Source organism: Culex pipiens, chromosome 2 (assembly GCF_016801865.2).
Source record: "Culex pipiens pallens isolate TS chromosome 2, TS_CPP_V2, whole genome shotgun sequence".
Taxonomy (NCBI): Eukaryota; Metazoa; Arthropoda; class Insecta; order Diptera; family Culicidae; genus Culex; species Culex pipiens.
The window spans coordinates 215,370,688-215,395,814 of NC_068938.1; the positions used below are offsets into that span (position 1 = coordinate 215,370,688).

General features: G+C 33.2%; 2 protein-coding genes across 4 annotated transcripts; one reads left to right on the forward strand and one right to left on the reverse strand.

Moving 5' to 3' along the window:
• Positions 1-1,288: 1,288 nt before the first annotated feature.
• LOC120418579 (ADP-ribosylation factor-like protein 6) lies at positions 1,289-17,810 on the reverse strand. 3 transcript variants are annotated; one of them, XM_039581025.2, is made up of 5 exons: positions 17,437-17,810; positions 17,036-17,358; positions 11,516-11,554; positions 1,755-1,883; positions 1,289-1,693 (listed from the first exon to the last, which is right to left on the reverse strand). In XM_039581025.2, exons 2-5 carry the CDS (start codon positions 17,211-17,213, stop codon positions 1,419-1,421), a joined length of 621 nt encoding a protein of 206 aa, XP_039436959.1. In that variant the 5' UTR covers positions 17,214-17,358; positions 17,437-17,810; the 3' UTR covers positions 1,289-1,418. The 3 variants fall into 3 exon arrangements, with proteins under 3 accessions (XP_039436959.1, XP_039436958.1, XP_039436961.1); XM_039581024.2 differs by having other exon boundaries at positions 17,036-17,810; XM_039581027.2 differs by lacking the exon at positions 11,516-11,554 and having other exon boundaries at positions 1,296-1,693; positions 17,036-17,807.
• On the forward strand, positions 8,185-12,848 carry LOC120418578 (peroxiredoxin-6-like). Its single transcript, XM_039581023.2, has 6 exons — positions 8,185-8,349; positions 8,418-8,574; positions 8,668-8,825; positions 11,809-11,868; positions 12,480-12,555; positions 12,616-12,848. Exons 1-6 carry the CDS (start codon positions 8,267-8,269, stop codon positions 12,745-12,747), a joined length of 666 nt encoding a protein of 221 aa, XP_039436957.1. The 5' UTR covers positions 8,185-8,266; the 3' UTR covers positions 12,748-12,848.
• Positions 17,811-25,127: the final 7,317 nt, after the last annotated feature.

The window sequence follows — 25,127 nt, forward strand, 5'->3', positions numbered from 1 at the left end:
AAACAAAAACAAAAACAAAAACAAAAACAAAAACAAAAACAAAAACAAAAACAAAAACAAAAACAAAAACAAAAACAAAAACAAAAACAAAAACAAAAACAAAAACAAAAACAAAAACAAAAACAAAAACAAAAACAAAAACAAAAACAAAAACAAAAACAAAAACAAAAACAAAAACAAAAACAAAAACAAAAACAAAAACAAAAACAAAAACAAAAACAAAAACAAAAACAAAAACAAAAACAAAAACAAAAACAAAAACAAAAACAAAAACAAAAACAAAAACAAAAACAAAAACAAAAACAAAAACAAAAACAAAAAACAAAAACAAAAACAAAAACAAAAACAAAAACAAAAACAAAAACAAAAACAAAAACAAAAACAAAAACAAAAACAAAAACAAAAACAAAAACAAAAAACAAAAACAAAAACAAAAACAAAAACAAAAACAAAAACAAAAACAAAAACAAAAACAAAAACAAAAACAAAAACAAAAACAAAAACAAAAACAAAAACAAAAACAAAAACAAAAACAAAAACAAAAACAAAAACAAAAAACAAAAACAAAAACAAAAACAAAAACAAAAACAAAAACAAAAACAAAAACAAAAACAAAAACAAAAACAAAAACAAAAACAAAAACAAAAACAAAAACAAAAACAAAAAACAAAAACAAAAACAAAAACAAAAACAAAAACAAAAACAAAAACAAAAACAAAAACAAAAACAAAAACAAAAACAAAAACAAAAACAAAAACAAAAACAAAAACAAAAACAAAAACAAAAACAAAAACAAAAACAAAAACAAAAACAAAAACAAAAACAAAAACAAAAACAAAAACAAAAACAAAAACAAAAACAAAAACAAAAACAAAAACAAAAAAGAGAAGAGAAGCAAGAGAAGCAAAAGAAGCAATAGAAGTAAGAAAAGCAAGAGAAGCAAGAGAAACAGGAGAAAAAGAACACAAAAAAAAACAAAGACAAGAATTCAAAAATTATTTTTAAGAAAATTTAAATTACATCCCTGGTTTTTCATACCACTGTTCATAGAATAAAAAACTTTGTCATAGTAGGCATGAATGGAGCAAAGCTTGGAAAGAGCGAGCTTTGCTATAACGAAAAGCTTTTACGGCTCCCTATCAAACTTATACTTCAGTCCGTTTTCACCCAGCCTGCTTTGTTATTTCATAAAAGCTTCTCTTCTGCATTCCATAGCAAAACAGCTCTCATTTTTAGAAGTCATCATCGAATTAGAAAAAAGTACGAGTTTTGCAAAGCCCATCGAAACATTTATTATTCTTGACTAGATTTTCAATTCCTAAATTCCTAAATCGAGCTCACTGATATGTTTTTTTACACCATTCTCATCGAATTACAAACCATTCCATCCTAAACCCCTCCCTCCCTTTCGCAGTCTTTTACGTACTCTTCTCCTTCGAGCTGGCCACGCACTCCCGAATCTGGTGCACCATCCACTGCACGCCGTCCTGCAGGCCCTCCCCGGTCAGCGCGTTGCTCGAGCTGATGTGCCACGGCTTGTCCTTGATCTTCTCCAGGCCCAACCCGGCGGCGATCTTCACGCTGCTCAACGCGTCCGCACAGTCCATCTTGTTGGCAAAAAACAGTATCGGTACCCGGCGGTTCGCAATGTCCTGGTGCTGCAGCAGCAGCTCCAGCTCGTCTTTGACGACCACTGAAAGGGAACATTTAAATTAAATTGCGAATTTTAAAAAAAGCATCAAACGTAAAGTCACCTAGCCTCATTCGGTCGCTGGAATCGATGACAAACACGATGCCCTGGCAGGACTTGAAGTGATGCTCCCAGAGACTGCGGTATCGCGTGGCACCGGACATGTCGAACGCCGTGAAGAAGACTCCCTGATCTGAAAGGTGAGTAGAAAATATTTTGAAATTTATTAGAACCGCATTCAATTTAAGTAATAGACTATAATTTCTAGATCTATACAAAACACGTTCTATTAAAACTATTTATTTGAATCATATTTAGAGAAATTTCAACGATTTTACAAATTTTCTTAATGGGCACATCACAAATTTAAAAAATCAACATCATTTTTTTTTGTTTTCGAGTCATTTAGCGCAAAGTTAATGACCTTGTCAAATTTGTTCAAAATTTTCCCAAAGTTTCAGAGGAATGTGATAAAACACTTTAATACCAAAATAATACCAAAATGTGGTATCCTGACTTAGAAAATTTGAGACATCATTTTAGCGCAAAATTAATTATTTTGTCAAAATTGGTCCAAATTTTCCCATAGTTTCAGATAAATTTGATAAAATACTGTAATACCAAAAGAATACCAAAATGTGGTGTCCGACCATTCACAAATTTTGCAATTTTGTAATATCAAAACAATACACCCAGAACTGAGCATCGGCATACGAGAGGATAAAGAGCACGATTCGGTAGTAAAATGGTACTGTGTGCGGACGGAGAGGATAAATCCCGAAATTACCGAGAGTACTTTACTCATGGGTTCATCTTCAAAAAAAGTTCATCTATCAAAAAAAAAAAAAGTACCGGTACCGAGACTCGAACCCAAGACCTTCGGCTTATTGAACCGTGCCTTTGCCGTATGGGCCACCATGGTAAGCCACTCAATAGGATGAACTGTTCCAATGAACGAATGAACACGCGAGAGGACTTTACTCTCGCAAAATAGCACTTTCCTCACGTTTCTTTTCGTGTGGACTATCCCCTCGTTCTTTAACTTTGGGTGTACCTTAAAATTGGTATGATACCAAATTTTGCTCTTGCATAATCCTTAAGACAAATTTTAAAGGGTTCAGGAACACCAAAATTTGGTATTGATACCAGAGAAAGGTATTACATATTACGCATTTCCCTTGTTATAAACCCATGCTCGGGATAACCCCTCTAAGACCCAACCGCCTCTTGACAGACTTCGATTTAAAGAATCGCAAAGAAAACATTTTTTTTACCAAATATAAATTTTAAAAAAGAATTGAAAAAAAGAAGCCCCAAATAAAAAAAAACATAGGTTTGATGACATTCCTTGTTATATGTGAACTTGCCAATGTTTTCAGAAATAGCATTTTTCCTGGTTCAACTTTATAAAACCATAAAAAATGAGAAGTCCAGTTTTCCGTAGAACAAAAGTTGCTCAAAGTAATCTTCTGAAGATGGAAAATAATAGAAAATGAACAGTAGTGAAAAAAATTCCTTTTATTGCCAATTTTTCGATGCGTAATTTTTTTAAAGTAAAAGAAAACCTTCCTCTTAATTCTGGAATCAAATCGGAAGACAAATATGACCTATTCAAACGCCAGTCTTGATTTGCTAAATTTAATCATTTTAATTTGCATTTATCTGGATAAGTTTAAGTTTGTTTCTGATAGTATTTGCCTTATCCTACCACCTCCTGTCCAATGCTTGAAAAGGGATCTGCTCGATATTCGATAGAACTTTCTGTCAGCGATCATTTCCCAAAACGATATTTGATCGCTGACACACAACGCCTATCATGACCGTCATTGCTTGGCGACGGTCGATTAATGTAAACACGATGACGAAACGAACGAAAAATGAGCACCACTCAAGCAGCCGCCCGAACGAGACAACCCGAGCATGGGTAAATAACAATGGAAATGCGTAATAATACTTTTCTCTGGTATCAATACCAAATTTTGGTATTTCTGGACCCTTTAAAATTTGTCTTAAGGATTATGCAAGAGCAAAATGTGCTATCATACCAATTAAAGGTATTGTTTTGATATTGCAAAATTGCAGAATTTGTCAATGGTCGAACACCACATATTGGTATTCTTTTGGTATTACAGTGTTTTATCAAATTCCTCTGAAACTATGGGAAAATTTTGACCAATTTTGACAAAATAATTAATTTTGCGCTAAAATGATGTCTCAAAGCGAATGCTTTCATTGAAAACCGGAAATTTCAAACTTGATTTTAAACATTTTTGATATACCCCCTAAAGAAATGACTTGAAATTGTGGAAAATTTTCTAAGTCAGGATGGCACATTTTGGTATTATTTTGGTATTAAAGTGTTTTATCAAATTCCTCTGAAACTATGGGAAAATTTTGACCAATTTTGACAAAATAATTAATTTTGCGCTAAAATGATGTCTCAAAGCGAATGCTTTCATTGAAAACCGGAAATTTCAAACTTGATTTTAAACATTTTTGATATACCCCCTAAAGAAATGACTTGAAATTGTGGAAAATTTTCTAAGTCAGGATGGCACATTTTGGTATTATTTTGGTATTAAAGTGTTTTATCAAATTCCTCTGAAACTATGGGATTTTTTTTTATAAATTTTGATGAGATAATTAATTTTGCGCTAAAATGACTTGAAACCGAAAAATGTTAAAGCTGATTTTCATTTTTCTATATATACCCACTAAGATTTTTTTTAAAACGTTGAAATTTCTCTAAGTTGAGATAACCATTTGAATATAACCTTTGAAAAACGAGTTAATCGACAGATTATAGAATTTTGGTGAATTTCAATCCAGTTTCATTTTAATAACACTTATTTTTCAATCTTGTTATTTTTTAGAATCTTCAAGAACTTCAAGCACAGGCCGTTCATCAATGACAAATGCATTCGATGTGGTGAAGAATATCACTAAGAACAACATGGAATCATCAGTTGAGTAGATTTGGCTGTTGCATATGGATCATTTCTTTTCAGTTTTTTCACTAACTGCAACTGTTGCACTAAAAATGGTATGAAAATACCAAATTTAGGTATTACTTGGGCAAATAACAGGGACCAAAATGTGCTCTTGGTTGCCCAGTAATAGATTATAAAATACCATGAAATCATACCAAAATTATGTATTTGGAAGACCACAGGAATACCAAAATCTGATTTTCCAAGGGCGCGGTAATACCTAAAAATTAAACCATGGCAATACCAAGTTTTGGTATTCAAGCAATGTTCAAAAATCCAGAAGACCTCAATTTGGTATTGAAATGGTTTTATTTTGAGGTATTATTTTATTCTTGGAATAACATGGTTTGGTATTGTTGTGCCCTTCCACATACTAGACTTTGGTATGATTTCATGGTATTTTACCATCTATTACTGGGCAACCAAGGGCACATTTTGGTCCCTGTTATTTGCCCAAGTAATACCAAAATTTGGTATTCCCGTGTTATTTACCCCTGCTCGGGAACGTGCTCTTTCTCTCGTTTTTGTCTCTCTCTTCCTAGTGTATGCTGCGTGGTGACAGAAATCATATGATTGCTATCATTGGAGAGATGATCGGAATCTCGGTAGAATGTCAAACGAACGCTCTCCAAGCGATTTTTCTCCTGGAGGGAAGTCAATGATTGTGTGAGTGACTTTGCGTAACACTCATTCCTTTGTGTGTGAAACAAACGAAAGTAGAATGTAAAAATCAGGTTGTCGTGGTGAAGACGATTGGAGCGTTCTGTCAGCTATCACCAACAAAGTCGAAATTTCGCAAGCCCTGCTCCTGTCATTATCGTTTGCCTCTATAGTTTTTTCATGATTTTACTTTCAATTTTTCATTTTTTGCCTGTTTTAATTGATCTTCTAATTTTTTTTTAAACGATTTGGTAGATAAAAATGCCAACTTTTAAGTCATAGTGCATGACGTTTTTATTTCGCCAAGTTATGATTTTTTTTGGAAAATGAAGATTTTTTTTCGAAAGTTAAAAAAAAAAGTTCAAAAATCTTTGTCTGTTTTAAAATCGAATTTGCAATCAAAATGTACTTAGGCTGGTACAAATATTTTTAAAAGTTTTTGTCACCCCCCCCCCTTCAAAATTGGCCTGAAAAATCAGGGGGCAAAAAAAATATTTTTACACTAAACTTAAAAATTTCAATGAAAATTCAAGTGCAACCAGCTGAAATCAAATTAAAAAACATTCTCCTGCGTTTAAAATCATTTTTAGCATGTTTGGGTTTATAAAAAAATCTTAAAATTTTTTGAAAATTTTCGATGCAAAATCTTTTTTTTTCGATATAATTTTTGTTTTTGTCAGATCTTAGATTTTTTGAAAACTAATGATTGCAAAACAACTGAACTAGTGTAAAATGCATTTTAAAACACTTTTTTCATTTAAATGTGAAGACTATGGCTTGTTATTTAAATTTTTATATTTTTTTTATTTTTTTGCCCCCCCCCTTGACCTCGGCCAGGGCCGAGGGACAAAAACTTTTTTATATATTTGCATCGGCCTTATTAGAAATTTTAATAAATGAACCATTTTCGAGTTAAACCAAATTTGGTAACTTTTTTCGAAAAAAATCTAATTTTTTTAAACTTTTCAGTAAAAAAAAGTTTGAAGGTCTTTCTCATTTTGAATTAAATGAGCAATCCTCAACGTTCTCGACTTCTCATTTTATTTTTTTATGGAACTTTTTAAGTGCATTTCCTATACCAAAAGAAGCAGTTTATTAAAATAAGGGAAAAATAACTATCTCTTAGTTTTACACAAAAAGCATTCTATTTTCAATCAACGACACATACACTTTTGTGATAAAAGGTAAAATCAAAAATTCGCTAAATTTGTTTTCCTTGTACTCAATATTCTGAAAACTTAATCTTAACATACAACTTCGACACCAAACAGATAAAAAAAAGATTAAGATATGAATTTTCTAATACTAAATTTGTATGGAGACTTGTATGGACAGAGTTTCATCGAAATAAAAAATAATAATTGTTCTAAGAAATAATAGAGAAAAGTAGAGAATTGCTTATTTGATTTGAAACTAGAAAAATGTTGAAAAAAATTCTGAGCTATTTTCTTATAATTTAAAGGTTGCTGTTTTATAACCAATTTTTTAAAAGAAAATGTTTAAGTGTCGAAACTGTAGAGCATAAGTTTGAAAACAAATTCGTTTTTGATTTTTTTAATTCATTTATTATTTTAATTTTTTTTAAATTTAGGTTCGCAAAAATATAAATTTTACTGGTTTTTATTCCTGAAATAGCTACATTTTACTATGCATATTTAATTTAATAAAATTTTGGCAGAGTTTGGCCTTTTGGATAGATTTTAAAAATACCTTAATTTTCAATTTTCCTACACCCAAAATTCAGAATCGAGATAATCGTTCTCTCAAAATTTATTGAGGGCTCAGTGCCAAAATCGATAGAATAATGGTACCAACTCACACCATCATAACAAATGAGTTCATTCGTTAGTTGAATCAATAAATCTCCAACAAGTGTCATACATCGACTTCTGACTACTCCTTGGTCACCAAGCTGTGGTGGCCGAGGCAGCTAAGTCATTGGATTGGTTTGTCAAAGGTCTCTGGTTCGATTCCCGTTGTCGACACTTTTGGTTTTTTGTTTGACGGATGAACTTTTTTTGCAAATGAACCTCGAGAGAATAGTTCTATCGCCCATCTCGAGCTGTGTTCTCTGCGTCCGTGAATGGTACCACTATTCTCTCGACTCGAGACCATCATTCTCTCGGACTAGCGCTGCCAGTTTTGGGTGTAGGGAAAATGAAGATATTTCGAAAATTATGGATTAACCAAACTAATAAATTATGAAAAATGGAGAATATTCAAATTGAATCTTGTCTAGGAGTGGGGTTCTTCTGAACCGGCTTTTAAAACGAATTATCAGTGTTCAAAAATGTATACAAGATACAAAAATTTGATAAAATAGTCAAACTCACAACAATCACTCCCAATTTCAACCGCCAAGGAGGTGTGTTTCATCATTCGTATATTCTTACGTACACACCACTCACGCTGCGCATCAACCGCGCCACCAGTTAAGCTCAAGTTTCCTGTTTTACGCCCTCGAAAAGTGTTTACGTTCGGACTAGAACCGGCTCAACTCACCGAGCGCACAGCTTCTCCACTGGTACACTCTCGAAAATAATATCAGAGAAGAAAATTGCAACAAGTACAATGTAAACCCTTAAGTGACCAACAGTTTTTCATCTTTTTCAAAAACATCTAAACATATTACTGAAATTACATCACATATATTATTCAATAATTTTATTGATACCAACAATGATGTGATTGACTGCAAACGGTTACACCCATACAAGTGCAATGTCTAATAAATAATCTAGGAAGCCGAAAACAGCTGAGCTTGATGGTCAGAGACCAACCAGGCCTACTATTCGAGATTGATAGCGCAAAGCATATATATATTGTCCTCTGCGTTCGTCCCCGACCAGTTCAGTCAGTTCTAGGAGTTCGTACAGTGAACAACTCTCAAGCTTTTTGTTCAACAAGTTTTGTGGTGCAATTCAAGATGCGTATCGGATCAACCATTCCCAACTTCAAGGCCGACAGTACCAAGGGCCCGATCGACTTCTACGAGTGGCTGGGAGATTCGTTAGTGATTTCTTTAGAATTTATTGTTAAAAGTGAAATTCAATCAGTTTTTTTGTGATTTTCACCAGATGGTGTGTGCTGTTTTCCCATCCGGCCGATTTCACCCCCGTTTGCACGACCGAGCTGGGCCGGATTGCGGTCCACCGGGAGCACTTTGAGAAGCGAAATGTGAAGATTCTGGCGCACTCGGTCGATGACCTCAAGTGTCACGTGGATTGGGTCAATGTGAGTGTGTAAACTGTCAATCAGTTAATTATTTGTTTTGTGATGTGGTGATAACGATGGATTAATCAACAAAATGTTGTTTGCTTGTGATAGGACATCAAATCGTACTGTCCGGACATCATCGGCAACTTCCCGTATCCGATCATTGCCGATCCGAGCCGAGAGCTGGCCGTTCGTTTTGGCATGCTGGACGACAACGATAAGGACGATCCGGAGCTGGCTCAAACCGTGCGGGCACTGTTCATTATCAGGTAAGAGTGAAAGCTATTATAATTTGAATCTTAATGCATTTATTTTGAAAAGTGTTGCTATTCGATTCTGTTATTTTTGGTACAGAAAAGTAGGCTATTTTGGCGTTCAAGAATGACAGGAAAAGTAAGTATAAGTATAATTTTAGATACTGTTTTGCAGTTTGACACTTATCTTGACGGCAAATAACATTCAAGCCTTGATTCAAGCGGGAAAACAAACGTATCACTGAAAAATCAAATTCAAATGGTGTTTTCCAGAATTGCAAAACATGATTTTGTCAGCAATCGTCGTATTTGCACGACTCATGCTGAAAAAATCTTCTTTTTGCAACTTTCTGGAAAATCATTTTTCTAGTCCATTTTCAGATTCAGAATAAAATTTGCTATCTAAAAAGACTTTAAAAATACAAATTTCTTCAGTTTGATGATTTTTTTTTAATTTAACCTCTTTCTCATCTGAAAAAAAAATCTTTTAAGCAAAAATGGAGTCAACTCTCCTAAACCAACATTTGTGTATGCAATGATTTTTTTAAAGGCTGAAAGAAGATCCTATAATCAACTTCATCTTTGTTGGTCGTACAACGCAGTAAAAAAATCATGATAATATTACATCTGAGCGTCAGTAAATCATTACCAGAAAAATATGAAATTTTACCCTCTTCTGTTTAATACAGCCCAGACTCGATTATCCAAAATTTCGTAATCGAATCAGAAATTGTTTCGTATTCGAGTTCTGCGTCCCAATCTTAGTGAAATTTGAACATTTTATTCCGTATTGAATTACAAAATTATTTTTAAGTATTTAATCACCGCCATCTTAGATTCTAAATCACTCAGCGTAGTTAATGGGTCATACTTGAGCTTTACATAAAAAATAGGACAAAGAGAAAAAAAAATTTATGTTTTAGATTATCCAAAGATTTGACTATCCAAGGGAGCCTTCTTTTATTACGTAACGCAAAAAACTGATTTTTGGACCCCCCCCCTCGTAACAAAATTTCCATAAAAAATTTATGTTTTTTTTATGGAGCATAACACGGCCTTCGAACCCCCCCTCCCTCCCCTCAACTGCGTTACGTAATAAAAGAACGCTCCCCAAATTTGTCAAAGCCTTTGGATAATCGAACCTGGACTTTAACTATTTTTTTACATAGGCGATCAACACACATTTCGTTTGAGGGATGAGATTGGGTCATACAAAAATGCATACATTTTTTTGAAAAAAAATGTTTTTTAAGTTAATGAAGATTTTGAAGATTTTGAAGATTTTGAAGATTTTGAAGATTTTGAAGATTTTGAAGATTTTGAAGATTTTGAAGATTTTGAAGATTTTGAAGATTTTGAAGATTTTGAAGATTTTGAAGATTTTGAAGATTTTGAAGATTTTGAAGATTATGAAGATTTTGAAGATTTTGAAGATTTTGAAGATTTGAAGATTTTGAAGATTTTGAAGTTTTTAAAGCTTTGAAGATTTTAAAAATTTTGAAGATTTTGAAGATTATGAAGATTTTGAAGATTATGAAGATTTTGAAGATTTTGAAGATTTTGAATATTTTGAAGATTTTGAAGATTTTGAAGATTTTGAAGATTTTGAAGATTTTGAAGATTTTGAAGATTTTGAAGATTTTGAAGATTTTGAAGATTTTGAAGATTTTGAAGATTTTGAAGATTTTGAAGATTTTGAAGATTTTGAAGATTTTGAAGATTTTGAAGATTTTGAAGATTTTGAAGATTTTGAAGATTTTGAAGATTTTGAAGATTTTGAAGATTTTGAAGATTTTGAAGATTTTGAAGATTTTGAAGATTTTGAAGATTTTGAAGATTTTGAAGATTTTAAAGATTTTGAAGATTTTGAAGATTTTGAAGATTTTAAAGATTTTGAAGATTTTGAAAATTTTGAAAATTTTGAAAATTTTGAAGATTTTGAAAATTTTGAAGATTTTGAAGATTTTGAAGATTTTGAAGATTTTGAAGATTTTGAAGATTTTGAAGATTTTGAAGATTTTGAAGATTTTTAAGATTTTGAAGATTTTGAAGATTTTGAAGGTTTTGAAGATTTTGAAGATTTTGAATATTTTGAAGATTTTGAAGATTTTGAAGATTTTGAAGATTTTGAAGATTTTGAAGATTTTGAAGATTTTGAAGATTTTGAAGATTTTGAAGATTTTGAAGATTTTGAAGATTTTGAAGATTTTGAAGATTTTGAAGATTTTGAAGATTTTGAAGATTTTAAAGATTTTGAAGATTTTGAAGATTTTGAAGATTTTGAAGATTTTAAAGATTTTGAAGATTTTGAAGATTTTGAAGATTTTGAAGACTCTCTAGACCCAATGTTACCCCTGATTACGATACCTACATCAAAAAGATGTAAATTTAAACCATACAATTTTCATCTACCGCAGGTACACATTTTTTAAATTAATAACAACATGTTTCACAATTGCATTTCATTAGCATTTGGATTGTAAAACAGTTGAAAATATGCTGAAAATGCTTTGATGATATTTTTCATTTTTTAATACCTATAAAGGTAGTAGGCAGTTGAAATATTTTCAAAATAATCTAACCCCATGCATCACACGCTAATTCTGCATTATTTTAGATAAGCAGTTTTGTATGATGCTTCCAAATTTCATGCAGCTAAATAACTATGCATTCATCTAATCCAATTTGGTGGCTACAATATTTACCCCCAGGCTGTGCTGGCCAAGATTTCAACGAGAAAAGTGCTGAAATATATTAAGAAAATGTCTTTCAATATTAAAAGTTTGACTGAGTTGGTAAATGCTTCTACTTGGTCTGATCAGATACACAAAGATTTTCGGAAAGACTTCATGAAGTATTTAATGAAGCTTTGTCATTGAAAGTTCTAAGAAAATCGTCATTTAGTTTCCGCTACATAAAAAAATGTTTCCAACATTTCTAATCCAACAATCAACTTAAGGCCAAAACTAACACAATTCAATTCTAATTCTAATTCCAGCCCCGATCACCGCGTCCGTCTGACGATGCACTATCCCACTTCTACGGGCAGGAATGTCGAGTAAGTAAACAACACACCACCATTCTTCCACTTTATGTAAATTTACAGTCGACTCTCTGGCTGTCGATCTTCTCGATATCAATAATTCTCCATCTTTCGATGAATTCTTCAGTCCCTTCAATCTGCATACTTCAATAATCTTCATTCCTCGATATTTTCCCTTGCTTGAAGGATCTCTTCCTCGACGGTCCCTTGGATTCTGTTTGCTTTAAAAATCTCTTCCGGTTGTCAATAATTTTAGTTTTTCATGGCTTGCATAGACATTTTTCTTGGCGAAACGAAGCTTTGAAAGGTGTTTGACATTAGTTTGTTTTTGTTTGATGGACGTTGCCATGATTCTCTCCCATAGCTGGGTATTAAGAAAAAAATATTTTCAATCGAGTCTTCATTTTGCATCGTTCTGTAAACTGATGATTCTCTTCCTCGACGGTCCCTTGGATATTGACAACCAGAGAGTCGACTGTAGTTTGCTCGAGCCCCCGGAAAGAAAACAAATCATCCACTTGAACCTGACCAGACTCAATTAACATACTGTATTTTTTTCATTACTCTATTTGTCTCTGCTCGGCCGGCCCACTTGACACTTGATCCAACTACCGACACTAAACCAGTGAGATTCTGCGTGTCATCGATTCGCTCCAGCTGACGGACCGGCTCAAGGTGATTGCCACACCCGCCAATTGGACCGTAAGTTACTAACAGAAATTCGTTCGAAAATATGGGACTTAATTTTCGAAATCTTTCCAGCCTGGAACCAAGGTGATGATTTTGCCCAGTGTTTCCGAGTCGGACGCCGACCGGCTGTTCCCCAACGGAATCGAACGCGTCTCGATGCCGTCGGGCCACGTGTACGTCCGCACGACCACCGATTACGAGTAAAGGGTTTGTCAAGGGGGGAGATGTATTGTTCGAATTTAAAAACATTTAACACCGTAACAAATTGCATTCTTATTACACATTCCATTTGGCATCGTAGCAAACAGATTTATTTATCAGAGACGATGACACTCCCACGTGATCAATGGAAAACAACAATTTTGTTTTGATTTGCCACAGATAAGTAGACGTCAAATCACACGTTTACTGAATATTCATCAATCACTTCACACTAGAACCATCGAGTCGTGAGCTGTGGTTAGTTCTAAATTGCCGTGGTGAGTTTCTGAACAATCAAAATAACCGTTAAATGGTTGCTCTATATAATTTTAAAGCGATTTACGTCTGTTTGTCTGTAGATGCTTTGCGTCAAGCTAAATGCTGAACTGTCTCACGACTATCAATTTTTAATAAGACCGCGGAAGGGCTGGTGTTGCGCCGGTGATACCTTATATTGAGGTGTTTTCGCCCGTCTGGACATGTCGTGCCCCGTGAGAAGGTCGTCTGTCTTTCAGACAAGGAAGGAAGTCGGAGCGATAATTGTAGGCGAACAGGTTATTCATTGTTGCTTATTTTGAACTCAGTATACTCAAAAACAAGAATGTAGGGCATGCAGAAGCTTTATCAACTACAAAATGGATTGTTTGCATTTTTTGTGTCTCTTCCTCTTCTCAATAGTGATAATGACTCAGTTGGATTGTTTATGCAAGCTTATTGTATGCATCACGAAAGCCCTCGGGATCAACAAGTTATCTGGCCAAGGGCAAATCTTCACAATATTTTGCTACTGGCATTGCATTTTGTTCATAACAAGTTGACCAAGTTCATTAAAGTGGTCTAGAATTTTTTGTCTTTTGTCTAGAATTCAAACTGTAGTCCCGATTCATCCAGTTGACGCAACTTTGTTTTTTGACATTGATTGAAAATAGTATCAAAAGTTTCCAAGTCATCGTTGGTTTGAAAAAAAACCTTGAGCTGACTGGGTAACACTTATCTAACTTGATCTTTAATATTTTTGCTTTTTCATATAGCTTGGACATTAAATGAAAATTTTATAGAAACATTCAATTTGCGAAAAAAAATTATCATAGATCGCAACATTTTTTCAATTTAGATTTTTTAAGGCTGGTACAAATTTTATTTAAAGTTTTCAATTCAAAAAATCTGAGCGATTGAGAAATTATTGGCGAAAATTTTAATTTTATATGGAAAAAAATAAAATAAATTGTAAGTTATTTATTATACATTATTAATTTAACAGGTTGGCCATTCGAATTCCAATTTCAAATTCCCGACTTTTCCTTTTGCCTGAACCTCAAATAATAGGCAGTACTAATTATCGAACAAAATTTCTTGAACAAAAAAAAATCTAACAATAGGGTGTAAATTTTTATGCCTTACGGAAAAAACGATTAAAAACCATTTCTGATCATTTTTTTTTGTTTTAATGCAAAAAAAAATCCCAGGACAACATTTTTTCGATGGATCAACTAAGGTCAAATAGGATCTATTCTGTCAAGATGGGTCACGAAGTTGATTTTAAAAAAACTGAATAAAAAATCCATTTTAAATCCTTTGCTGTCTTACAAAAGGTTATTGTGTGCAAAAAAATAAGCTTTATCATTGTGAACAACAATTTCTCAAATTAAGGCATAATTGTAGGACCCAATTAACAGATTTAGCAAAAGTATAAACTTGACATAATTTGTGCATTTTGATATTTTATTTCAATAATATATGTTGATTTATCATGTTGTAAGTGTGTTGCTGTTTTGATTTTTTTTTTTTAATGCAAAATCCAGTTTAATAGGTCTTTATGCCTTACCACCTACTTTTTGCTATATTTTTTAATTCATTTTTTTCATATTCCAAAAAGAAGCAGTTTAATTTTTTTTCCATGAAATGAATTTTAATTTGAAGACAAAAAATATTTTATCATAGACTTAAATTCAACTTGGAATCGTTTTTTTTTTCAAATATTCAAGCAGTATGACAAAATCGAAAAGAGTATTTTTGTCATTTCAAGTTTGAAAATTTTACATAAGATTATAAAATTATTCAAGAGTTTGTAAATATTTTTTAAACGGGTGAGCTTCAGATTCCGACTTTTTATCAAAAAACCACAAATATTCGATTTTTTGCGATTTGTGTTCGACCCTGTTAACTGGGATAACATTTGTTTTTGCATTCTTAAATAAATTCAAGGTTTTTAATATTTTTTTACAGGTTTTGAATTTTGGTAACTGAAAGGGACATAAAACTGTTGGAAAAATATATTTTCATAACTTTATTAATATTTTGCAAGCTTGTGACAGTAGCATAACTGTAATAATTTATAAACTCATGTAGCAATCGGTGATACTTTTTGTTAAAAATAAAAAAAATGGCATGATATTTAGTCTATTTTACCGCAAAGACGATTTTGTGAACGGATCACATTTCAAAGAATCTGCAGGAGAGTCCTGACTATAACAATTTCAATGAATTATTTTTAAATATTTTCAACGTTAGAAATACAAACTTTTGTGAAATTTTCTGATCCTTTCAATAAAAGTATTTCTTATATTTTATAATTTTGTCTAAAATATTTATAAAAGAAAAATTGTAATTTTTAAGAGATTTTCAAAAGTTAAGCAAGATTATTTTTTAATTTTGAAATTGTTTTCATTAAAAGATTTTCGCAAAAGTTTCAATTTTTAACATTGAAAATCGAACCAATAGTTTCCGAGGTATCGTCAGTTGAAAATTACAGGCCAATTATGTAAAACTTAAAGAAACTCAGTTTCAACGATTCGAATTCTTTGCGCGGCTATACACAGAAAAAAATCAATTCTCGTAATCGTGAATTAAGTTCACGAATGTGAGAACCACGAAGGAATTTATTCATGAGTATGGTGCATTTGCACCATAAACGTGCATATATTCCTTCGTGGTTCTCGCATTCGTGAATTTAATTCACGATTTCGAGAATTGATTTTTTTCCGTGTATCTCAGACACTAATTGCCCGATTTTCAAAGTTCAAGAAAAAAAAATTGAAGGAAAGCCGATTTTTAAAAATATTTTTCCGGAAGTCCTTTTCTTCCATGTATTATTTTTAAACTCATTAAAAACTTAAAAAATCGAAAATGTATACTTAAAAGAAGCTATAACTTGAAAACGTTACATTTTATTTTAAAAAAAGTAGTTCGATTGCAAATTCGATTTTGCTTTCAAAAATATTTTTTCTTAATTTTTGTAAAGAATATCAATATTTTCCAAAAAAAAACACTATTTTTCAAAAAATCATATCTCCTAAACCAGATTTTGCACCATCACGCACTATTTCTCAAAAGATGTCTTTTTTAGTCCCCTAAAACAAATAAAAAAATACATATTTTGGGAATTCAACTTATAATCATCATAAGTTAAATAAAAAAATGTTTTTTTCCGTGTACTTTTTTCTGACAAGTCCTAATCATAACCTACAACTTTGCTAAAGGCACCAAATTGATCAGAAAATCCCTTCTCAAGACAGAGATTTACTGCCGCTCTAATCGTGTCCGTCCCATATGTAAAAACAGCAAGCCGAGAAAAACGCGTGTCAAAGTTGTCCCGCCCATAAGACTACGTGTTAGAATTTCACGAAAAAGTGGATTTTCTCCGGCTTTCTAGAACAAAGTACTACATTTTATAGATTTTCTGATAGTTTACATGATTTTGAACCAAACTGCATCATTACCTCAAAATTGACGAAATTACATATGGGACGGACTAGCTTCGAGCGGCAGTTTAAAAATCGCGAAAATTTTTCGAAATTGTAGGGAATTCCTCATATTATTTCATTTTAAAAGTGTCTTAAACAACTTAAAAAAAACTTCTATCAATCTCCTAATACCGTTCATCAAACGACATCCATCGTGCTTTCATATTGAAACATCGATCACATCGCGCCACAAAGTCACGAAAAAACCCGCCATTTATGTGACGTGACATTTGCGAAATAAAAATCAAACAAAGTCACGCTACAACATAAATTGAAGCCAAAAACAAAATAAAAACAAAAAGGAAGTCACGATAATCGTTCACATGAAACTGCAACCTTGTCTACCCATTTTTGAGCGACTTCTGGAAGGTTCGCGTGTGACCAAGTCTTGCAAACCCTTTTGACAAAACTAACCTCCAAAAAAAAGTGTGGCAAAATCGATAAACCTTGAGCATTCCCAACCATACGTTACACGAAATAAAAACCCCTCCATCAAGGCCTTCTAGATTGCATCAAACAAAACAAAAAAAAGCATGCACATTACTCACTCTGAAACCGCTCGATGCTGAATCCGACCGTCGGCACGATGACGTTACTGCGCTCGTCCGGGTTCTTGAACCGGTTCACAATCGTCGACTTGCCACTATTGTTCAACCCCACCACCAGTATGTTGATCTGCTCTTTTTTGATCTTCAGCATACTGGACAGCTTGTCAAAGAGACCCATGGTTGCGTGCCTCCAGGCGATTGCCCCCGTACAACTCCGCAAGTATACCTTCCGAATCGTGTCAAGGCCACGCGCGATTCACACACTTCCGGCCGAACGCTGACCGCTGACGGATTGCCACCTCACCACGCGGCGACGACGACAACTGTGAAGTTTGGTCACCTTATTGATCATACACATTGTTCTCTGGTCTAGTTGGCCTTGCACAACGTTGCACACTTACACGTGTCCTTCGGCGGTTCCCAATGGCAGCCAGCGACTGTTATTTCCTTTCGCACCGCGTACGAGCATATATTTACAGCCAACATAACATTAATCATACACTCTTCCGACAATTATATACTTTCTTCGAAATATCAAACAAAAATCACCTAACTACTCCGCAGCAGCGAAACTTTCAAAAGATTTCCCCGGAAAAGATTTGCGAGCATGTGTTGCATAACTCGAGGCGCGTTGAATTTTGCATGGCCGCCGCAAAACTTTTACATTCTCGGTCTGGGGGGGCGAATTTTGCAATACTTGCAACTGTTGGGCAGCGCGATTTGTTTTAAAATCCACACGGTTTGAAGTCTCAGTAGGCACTGGTACTGGCGCTGGCTGTCAGCTGTAAAGGTAGCCTAACGTTTTGGGAATGTTTGAGGTGTCGGTTGTCCGGGCAACGGCGAAACGAAGGTAGGGTTTGCGACGACGGAAACGCGTGATCCCGCGTGAAGTACTGTTCTGTTTTGGTCATTCATATAACTAACAAAGCACCAAATAAGAATTGCGTTAGAAAATTTAAAACAACTGTTCTGTTTTGAACTTTTACAGAACGAGAATCAAACTAGCAGCTTTTTAATTCTTAATCCAACACGAAACCGTTGTGCTAAAGAGCGCTTGATGATACAAGAGAGACTGAGCACGAACATGCTCTTCTCTTTGACCCATTATTCGTATTTGCGCCAGCGTAACGGAGTATTGGTGAAGACTGCAGCAGATCGCTGCCAATTGACACAAGGGAAAAACGGTTTAACGCATATTTTGACAGAAAAGGTATCATGTTAGGCAGCAAATCAAGGCTGACAATTTTTGCAGCATTTGTTTCCTGTGCGTGTAGAAGTAAAGCGCCAAAACAGTTGAACTTTTATGGAAAAACAAATTAAAGTGCTTAAGCTTATAGACTTGTTTTATTTTTCATCCTGCTACTTAACATTTTTATTTTACAAGTCTGGAACAACAATATCTAGGTTTAATCTACAGCTGGGGGAGCATAAGGGAAGCTTAAATATATAAAAAAAATTATGATCATCTACAAAATTTTCCAATTTGAGCAATTTTCTACAAAATCTGCCGATTTCGTGCATTTTTATTTTTTGTATTGTTTTAATCTGCCTATAATTGAAAATTCGGCTATTAAGCCAAATCAAGTATTCCGAGAAAAACGCGTTTTAGTGTTTGTCACCAAATCTCCGTCAAGGCTATTTCCCATAAAAGTGGCATATTAGCCGTTTGGTTTTTTTAATCGGCAGCTAAATCAAAACACTATTTTAGTAAAATTCAAGTTGCAGAAGATACGTTGGAACTACCACCTGGTGCTAATATCTCGTTTTTGCCAAAAGTGGATATTAGCCGTTTTTTCATTGGTAGGCAGTAATTGACTCAAACTTTGTGGGAGCCTTCCTTATGAGCAGTTCTCTAGGATTTCGGTCATTCGATTTTTTTTTTGTATTTTTTAATCCGACTGAAACTTTTTTGGTGCCTTCGGTATGCCCAAAGAAGCCATTTTGCATCATTAGTTTGTCCATATAATTTTCCATACAAATTTGGCAGCTGTCCATACAAAAATGATGTATGAAAATTCAAAAATCTGTATCTTTTGAAGGAATTTTTTGATCGATTTGGTGTCTTCGGCAAAGTTGTAGGTATGGATACGGACTACACTGGAAAAAAATGATACACGGTAAAAAAAATTGGTGATTTTTTATTTAACTTTTTATCACTAAAACTTGATTTGCAAAAAAACACTATTTTTATTTTTTTTTATTTTTTGATATGTTTTAGGGGACATTAAATGCCAACTTTTCAGAAATTTCCAGGTTGTGCAAAAAATCTTTGACCGAGTTATGAATTTTTTAATCAATACTGATTTTTTTCAAAAAATCGAAATATTGGTCGCAAAAATTTTTCAACTTCATTTTTCGATGTAAAATCAAATTTGCAATCAAAAAGTACTCTAGTGAAATTTTGATAAAGTGCACCGTTTTCAAGTTAAATCCATATTTAAGTGACTTTTTTGAAAATAGTCGCAGTTTTTCATTTTTTTAAATTAGTGCACATGTTTGCCCACTTTTGAAAAAAATATTTTTGAAAAGCTGAGAAAATTCTCTATATTTTGCTTCTTCGGACTTTGTTGATACGACCTTTAGTTGCTGAGATATTGCAATGCAAAGGTTTAAAAACAGGAAAATTGATGTTTTCTATGTCTCACCCAAACAGCCCACCATTTTTAATGTCGATATCTCAGCAACTAATGGTCCGATTTTCAATGTTAATACATGAAACATTTGTGAAATTTTCCGATCTTTTCGAAAACAAAATTTTCAAATCAAGACTAACATTTTAAAAGGGCGTAATATTGAATGTTTGACCCTTTTGAAATGTTAGTCTTGATTTGAAAATTTTGAAATATTGTTTTCGAAATCGGACCATTAGTTGCTGAGATATCGACATTGAAAAATGGTGGGCTGTTTGGGTGAGACTTAGAAAACAACAATTTTCCTGTTTTTAAACCTTTGCATTGCAATATCTCAGCAACTAAAGGTCGTATCAACAAAGTCCGAAGAAGCAAAATATAGAGAATTTTCTCAGCTTTTCAAAAATATTTTTTTCAAAAGTGGGCAAACATGTGCACTAATTTAAAAAAATGAAAAACTGCGACTATTTTGAAAAAAGTTACATAAAAATGGCTATAACTTGAAAACGGTGCACTTTATCAAAATTTCACTAAAGTACTTTTTGATTGCAAATTTAATTTTACATCAAAAAATAAAGTTGAAAAATTTTTGCGACCAAAATTTCGATTTTTTGAAAAAATCAGTATTGATTAAAAAATCATAACTCGGTCAATGATTTTTTGCACAACCTGGAAATTTCTGAACAGTTGGCATTCCTCTAAAACATATCAAAATAAAAAAAAATTAAAAATAGTGTTTTTTTGCAAATCAAGTTTAAGTGATAAAAAGTTAAATAAAAAAATCACCAATTTTTTTTTACCGTGTATCATTTTTTTCCAGTGTAGTCCGTATCCATACCTACAACTTTGCCGAAGATACCAAATCGATCAAAAAATTCCTTCAAAAGATACAGATTTTTGAATTTTCATACATCTTTTTTGTATGGACAGCTGCCAAATTTGTATGGAAAATTATATGGACAAACTAATGATGCAAAATGGCTTCTTTGGGCATACCGAAGGCACCATAAAAGTTTCAGTCGGATTAAAAAATACAAAAATTAAAATTGAAGAAAAAATACCGATTTCGTAGAGAATTGCTCTATGGAGACTTGTATTACCAATAACACAAAATGGCTTTTTTGGACATAGAGAAGGCACCAGACATTCGGGTAGAATTGCTCATTTATCATAATTTACCATTGTCCCTTCTAATAAGTCGAATGCATTCCAGTGCTTGTTCACGTTCTGCCGCACTAGTCGAGTTTTCAGTGGTTTCTTCGAGCAAACGAATCGTCTTCAGCATGATCTCTCTGGCCATGGCAGCACACGGAATCCGCAGCTCAAATTCAATCAGTTCCACATCCGGTTGAGATTCTTCTGTAGTAATTTGAACTGATTTTACATGAAAAATTCTAGTGCAATTAAAATCATTCACTATAAACTTACCTAAATTCACTGCTCCTGACGAGCGCTCTTGATGGTAGCTTGAACCGTGCGAATCTTTGGCACTCATGATGTCTAATAATTAAAATTTAGAGAATGCTGACTTTACGATTTAAAATTTTAGTTTCAACGTGCACTGCTCACCGCTCAAATTTAAAATAAGCGATTTTCGCAATGATATGAGTTTTTATGTCTTTCGTTAGACTGCAGAATACAGTGACTACACCGGTTTCAACCTGTGTAATTCGGTAGCAATCGGTTTATAAGTACTTTGACCCAGGGCCTGGTTTCAGGAAATACAATGGCACAATAGCGAAATTTCGGACAGTCGAGTCAAATATTGTATTTAAAAGATTAGAGAAAGTTTGCTTTCTCTAGTTGACTTTTGGTCTTTGTTACTCAATGGTGACTCTGTGCTGAACCCAAATCTCAAATATTGATTGGACGCAACAGGAGCTGGCGCGTCAACCTCTCAATTTTAAATGCGATCCAACCCGTAAAAGACACTTTTTTCAAAAATCTAATTTTTTTAGTTTGGCAAAATTAGGCATAATTAAAAATAATGACCCAAGCAAACTCAAATGGCGTCTGAGATTAAATAACAATTATCAATCGATAAAAAATGATTAAAAAAAAGTATGAATTTTTTTTGTACGGAATTTTTACGAGCTTTACTATTAATAGGTGAATAAATCATAAAAACCTGTATGATTTTCAAATTGGTATAGAAAGTTCTCACTTTAAAAATAGTTTTTTAAGTTTGTGAATGCGTTTTGACTGTAGAAAGATATTTTATTTTTAACGTGAACTTTGGATAATCTTGATCCTCATCGTGTATGTCAATCAAAAATCGTTCTAAAAAATCTTAAATTTAGAATATCTTTTGACATTAAAACATTAAAAAAATGTCTTGAATTTGTTATATCAAATATAATTTCAAGATCTAGCCACCTAAAAGTTCTAGCCAGTCAAACACTTACAAAATTTAATAAACCGTTTTTTAAACAAATTTTTACCGATACAATATTTTCATTCACAAACCTTTTTGTCTGATTTAGGCCGGAAAAACACAAGGGTAATTCTCTACCAACTCACACGAAATCGGGAAAAGTTGCCCCGACCCCTCTTCGATTTGCGTGAAACTTTGTCCTAAGGGGTAACTTTTGTCCCTGATCACGAATCCGAGGTCCATTTTTTGATATCTCGTGACGGAGGGGCGGTACGACCCCTTACATTTTTGAACATGCGAAAAAAGAGGTGTTTTTCAATAATTTGCAGCCTGAAACGGTGATGAGATAGAAATTTTGTGTCAAAGGGACTTTTATGTAAAATTAGACGCCCGATTTGATGGCGTACTCAGAATTCCGAAAAAACGTATTTTTCATCGAAAAAAACACTAAAAAAGTTTTAAAAATTCTCCCATTTTCCGTTACTTGACTTTTAAAAAATTTGGAACATGTCATTTTAAGGGAAATTTAATGTACTTTTCGAATCTACATTGACCCAGAAGGGTATTTTTTTCATTTAGAACAAAATTTTTCATTTTAAAATTTCGTGTTTTTTCTAACTTTGCAGGGTTATTTTTTAGAGTGTAACAATGTTCTACAAAGTTGTAGAGCAGACAATTACAAAAATTTTGATATATAGACATAAAGGGTTTGCTTGTAAACATCACGAGTTATCGCGATTCTACGAAAAAAAGTTTTGAAAAAGTAACTTTTTGCGTTTTTCTTTGTTTCGTCGTCCGTGTCTGTTGCGGGTGACCATGAACGGCCATGATCGACGACGGCCAACTTTTTCAAAACTTTTTGCCTTTCTTACAAAAGAAAGGTTTAAGGTTTGCTTTTGGAAAAACGCTTTTTTCAGGTATCTAAAAAAATTCGTGCACGGCGAGGATTCGTCCCAGGAAAAAATCCTATTACTCAATTGAAGGTTTAGATGCGCTCTTTCGATTGAATTTTGGCCCGAAACCCGGAACTCAAAGTCTGATTTTTGAGAGCTCTTTTTCTGAAATACATGGCCGATGTCTGTATCCGCTCTTAAAAAATTGTGTCTTCCATCACTGGAAAACCGCTCGTAAAACCCACAATTTTCAAAAGCCAGATCTGTAGCCGTGGGGTCGGAGACGAACATTTTATTTTTCGATTCACAATTTTCGACCAGTAAATGTGGTCAAAGCCATTTTTGGAGGTATTTTTTGGACTATTTTACAGATAACACTATCAAATTTAAAGAATTCAGTTTCAAACAAAAAGCCATTCGAAAACATGCGCCATAAACTGTTTGGGCCCAAAATTTGAAGCTTTTCCAAAATGTATTTCCAGAGATATAGCGATTTTAGTGTTTTTCGTCTTATTTTTACCCTATTTTTTCCTATTAAATTTTTGGATTTATACAAAATCATATACTGAACATCATATTCGAAGTCCCGGCTCGTTCTCGCTTGAAAGCTCGACAAGTCGTCAAGTCGAAGCTTCAACGCCAGCGCTTTTACGCTTGCGCGTTTTACGCTGCGCGTGAAAGTGTTCTTTCTGGCTTCTCATAATTGATCGACAAAGTGCAATATCGATACCTATTTTTTTAAGTTAATCATAGACTAACATTATAGACTGAGTACCCTTTATTTTTTTTAATAATGTTAATCCAATATGTTTTTCTTTATTAAATTTAAATGTCTTGCGACAAATAATGTACTTCTGAAATTTAAAAAAAAATGGCATTTGAGGTTTAGCCTTTAAAGATTCGAAGCTTTAGGTAAAATTATCACTGGATGGTATCATTATGTTTTTGAAAAAATAATTGCATCAATATATTTCTCGGAGTTTCATCATTTTGTAAGAAAGGCTCTATTTCACCTCTGGTGATATTAAATCGGGTTTTTTTCGTAAAATCGCAATAACTCGAGATGTTTATAAGCAAACCCCTTATGTCTATATATCCAAATTTTTGCTTTGGACACAGTTGTGTTCAAATTAAACAGTAGAAAAAATCGACTTGCAAAAATTTTGAAATTTCGCGATCTTGTGTTTACAAATTGGCATCTGAATCTAACCTTGAGTCATCTCATACGAGATTAAACACAGCAAACAGTTTTTATCCGTGTTGAACGGAATTTCCTGGTTTGACAGGATTAGTGGCAATGAAATCATGTATATTCAAATTACTCATTTGAAAACAAAGTGCAACATTGATTAAGATTAAGCATTTTTTTATTTTTGTTTTGAAGTAAAAAAATGTAAATTTCGCAACAAATATTATCGGTCCAAAACCTTCGAATATCTGATCTGATCTGATTTTACGAAAAATATCGATATTTTTTTTTTGAAAATATCGAAAATCCGATAAACATCTTTTGAATTCATTGAATATTGAATTTATCCAAAATATGAGCATGATTGGACATAACAGGAGTTCGCATTTGAATTCAAATTGGGATTCTTATTCTAGAATATAGTTAACAAACGAAAAAAACTTTACAATTTGGTAAAACATTTCGAAAACTTTTTCTTTTCATTGATTAGTTGTTTTTTCCGAAAAGTCGAATTGCAAGACTTTGTATTTTTTTTTTATAAAACTTCGGCCTTGTTCGTCCTCTCCCTATGTCCAAAGAAGTTATTTTGCATCGTTATTTTTTCCATACAAGTCTCAATACAATGTTGGGGGTTGGTCATACAAAATAGGTATGTAAATGTATGAAATTATGTACAATCAAACCCCGATGGTTTGACACCAACTGTTGTCAAACGAACGGAGTCACTTTTTAGTTTGACACCCCTTTTATACTGAGTTCACACACACTACCAAACGTTAGTTTTGGTAGTGTGCGTGAGCGCCGTGTAAAAAGTGACAGTTCTTCACTAAAAAAGTGTCAAACAAAAAAGTGACACTTTTTTAGTTTGCAGTTTGTGTTTGTAAGTGTATTTTGAAAAAGAATTTTCTGATCGATTTGGTGTCTTCGGCAAAGTTGTAGGTTATGATTAGGACTTTTCGGAAAAAATATGTACACAGAAAAAAATCGATTATTTATATTTAACTAA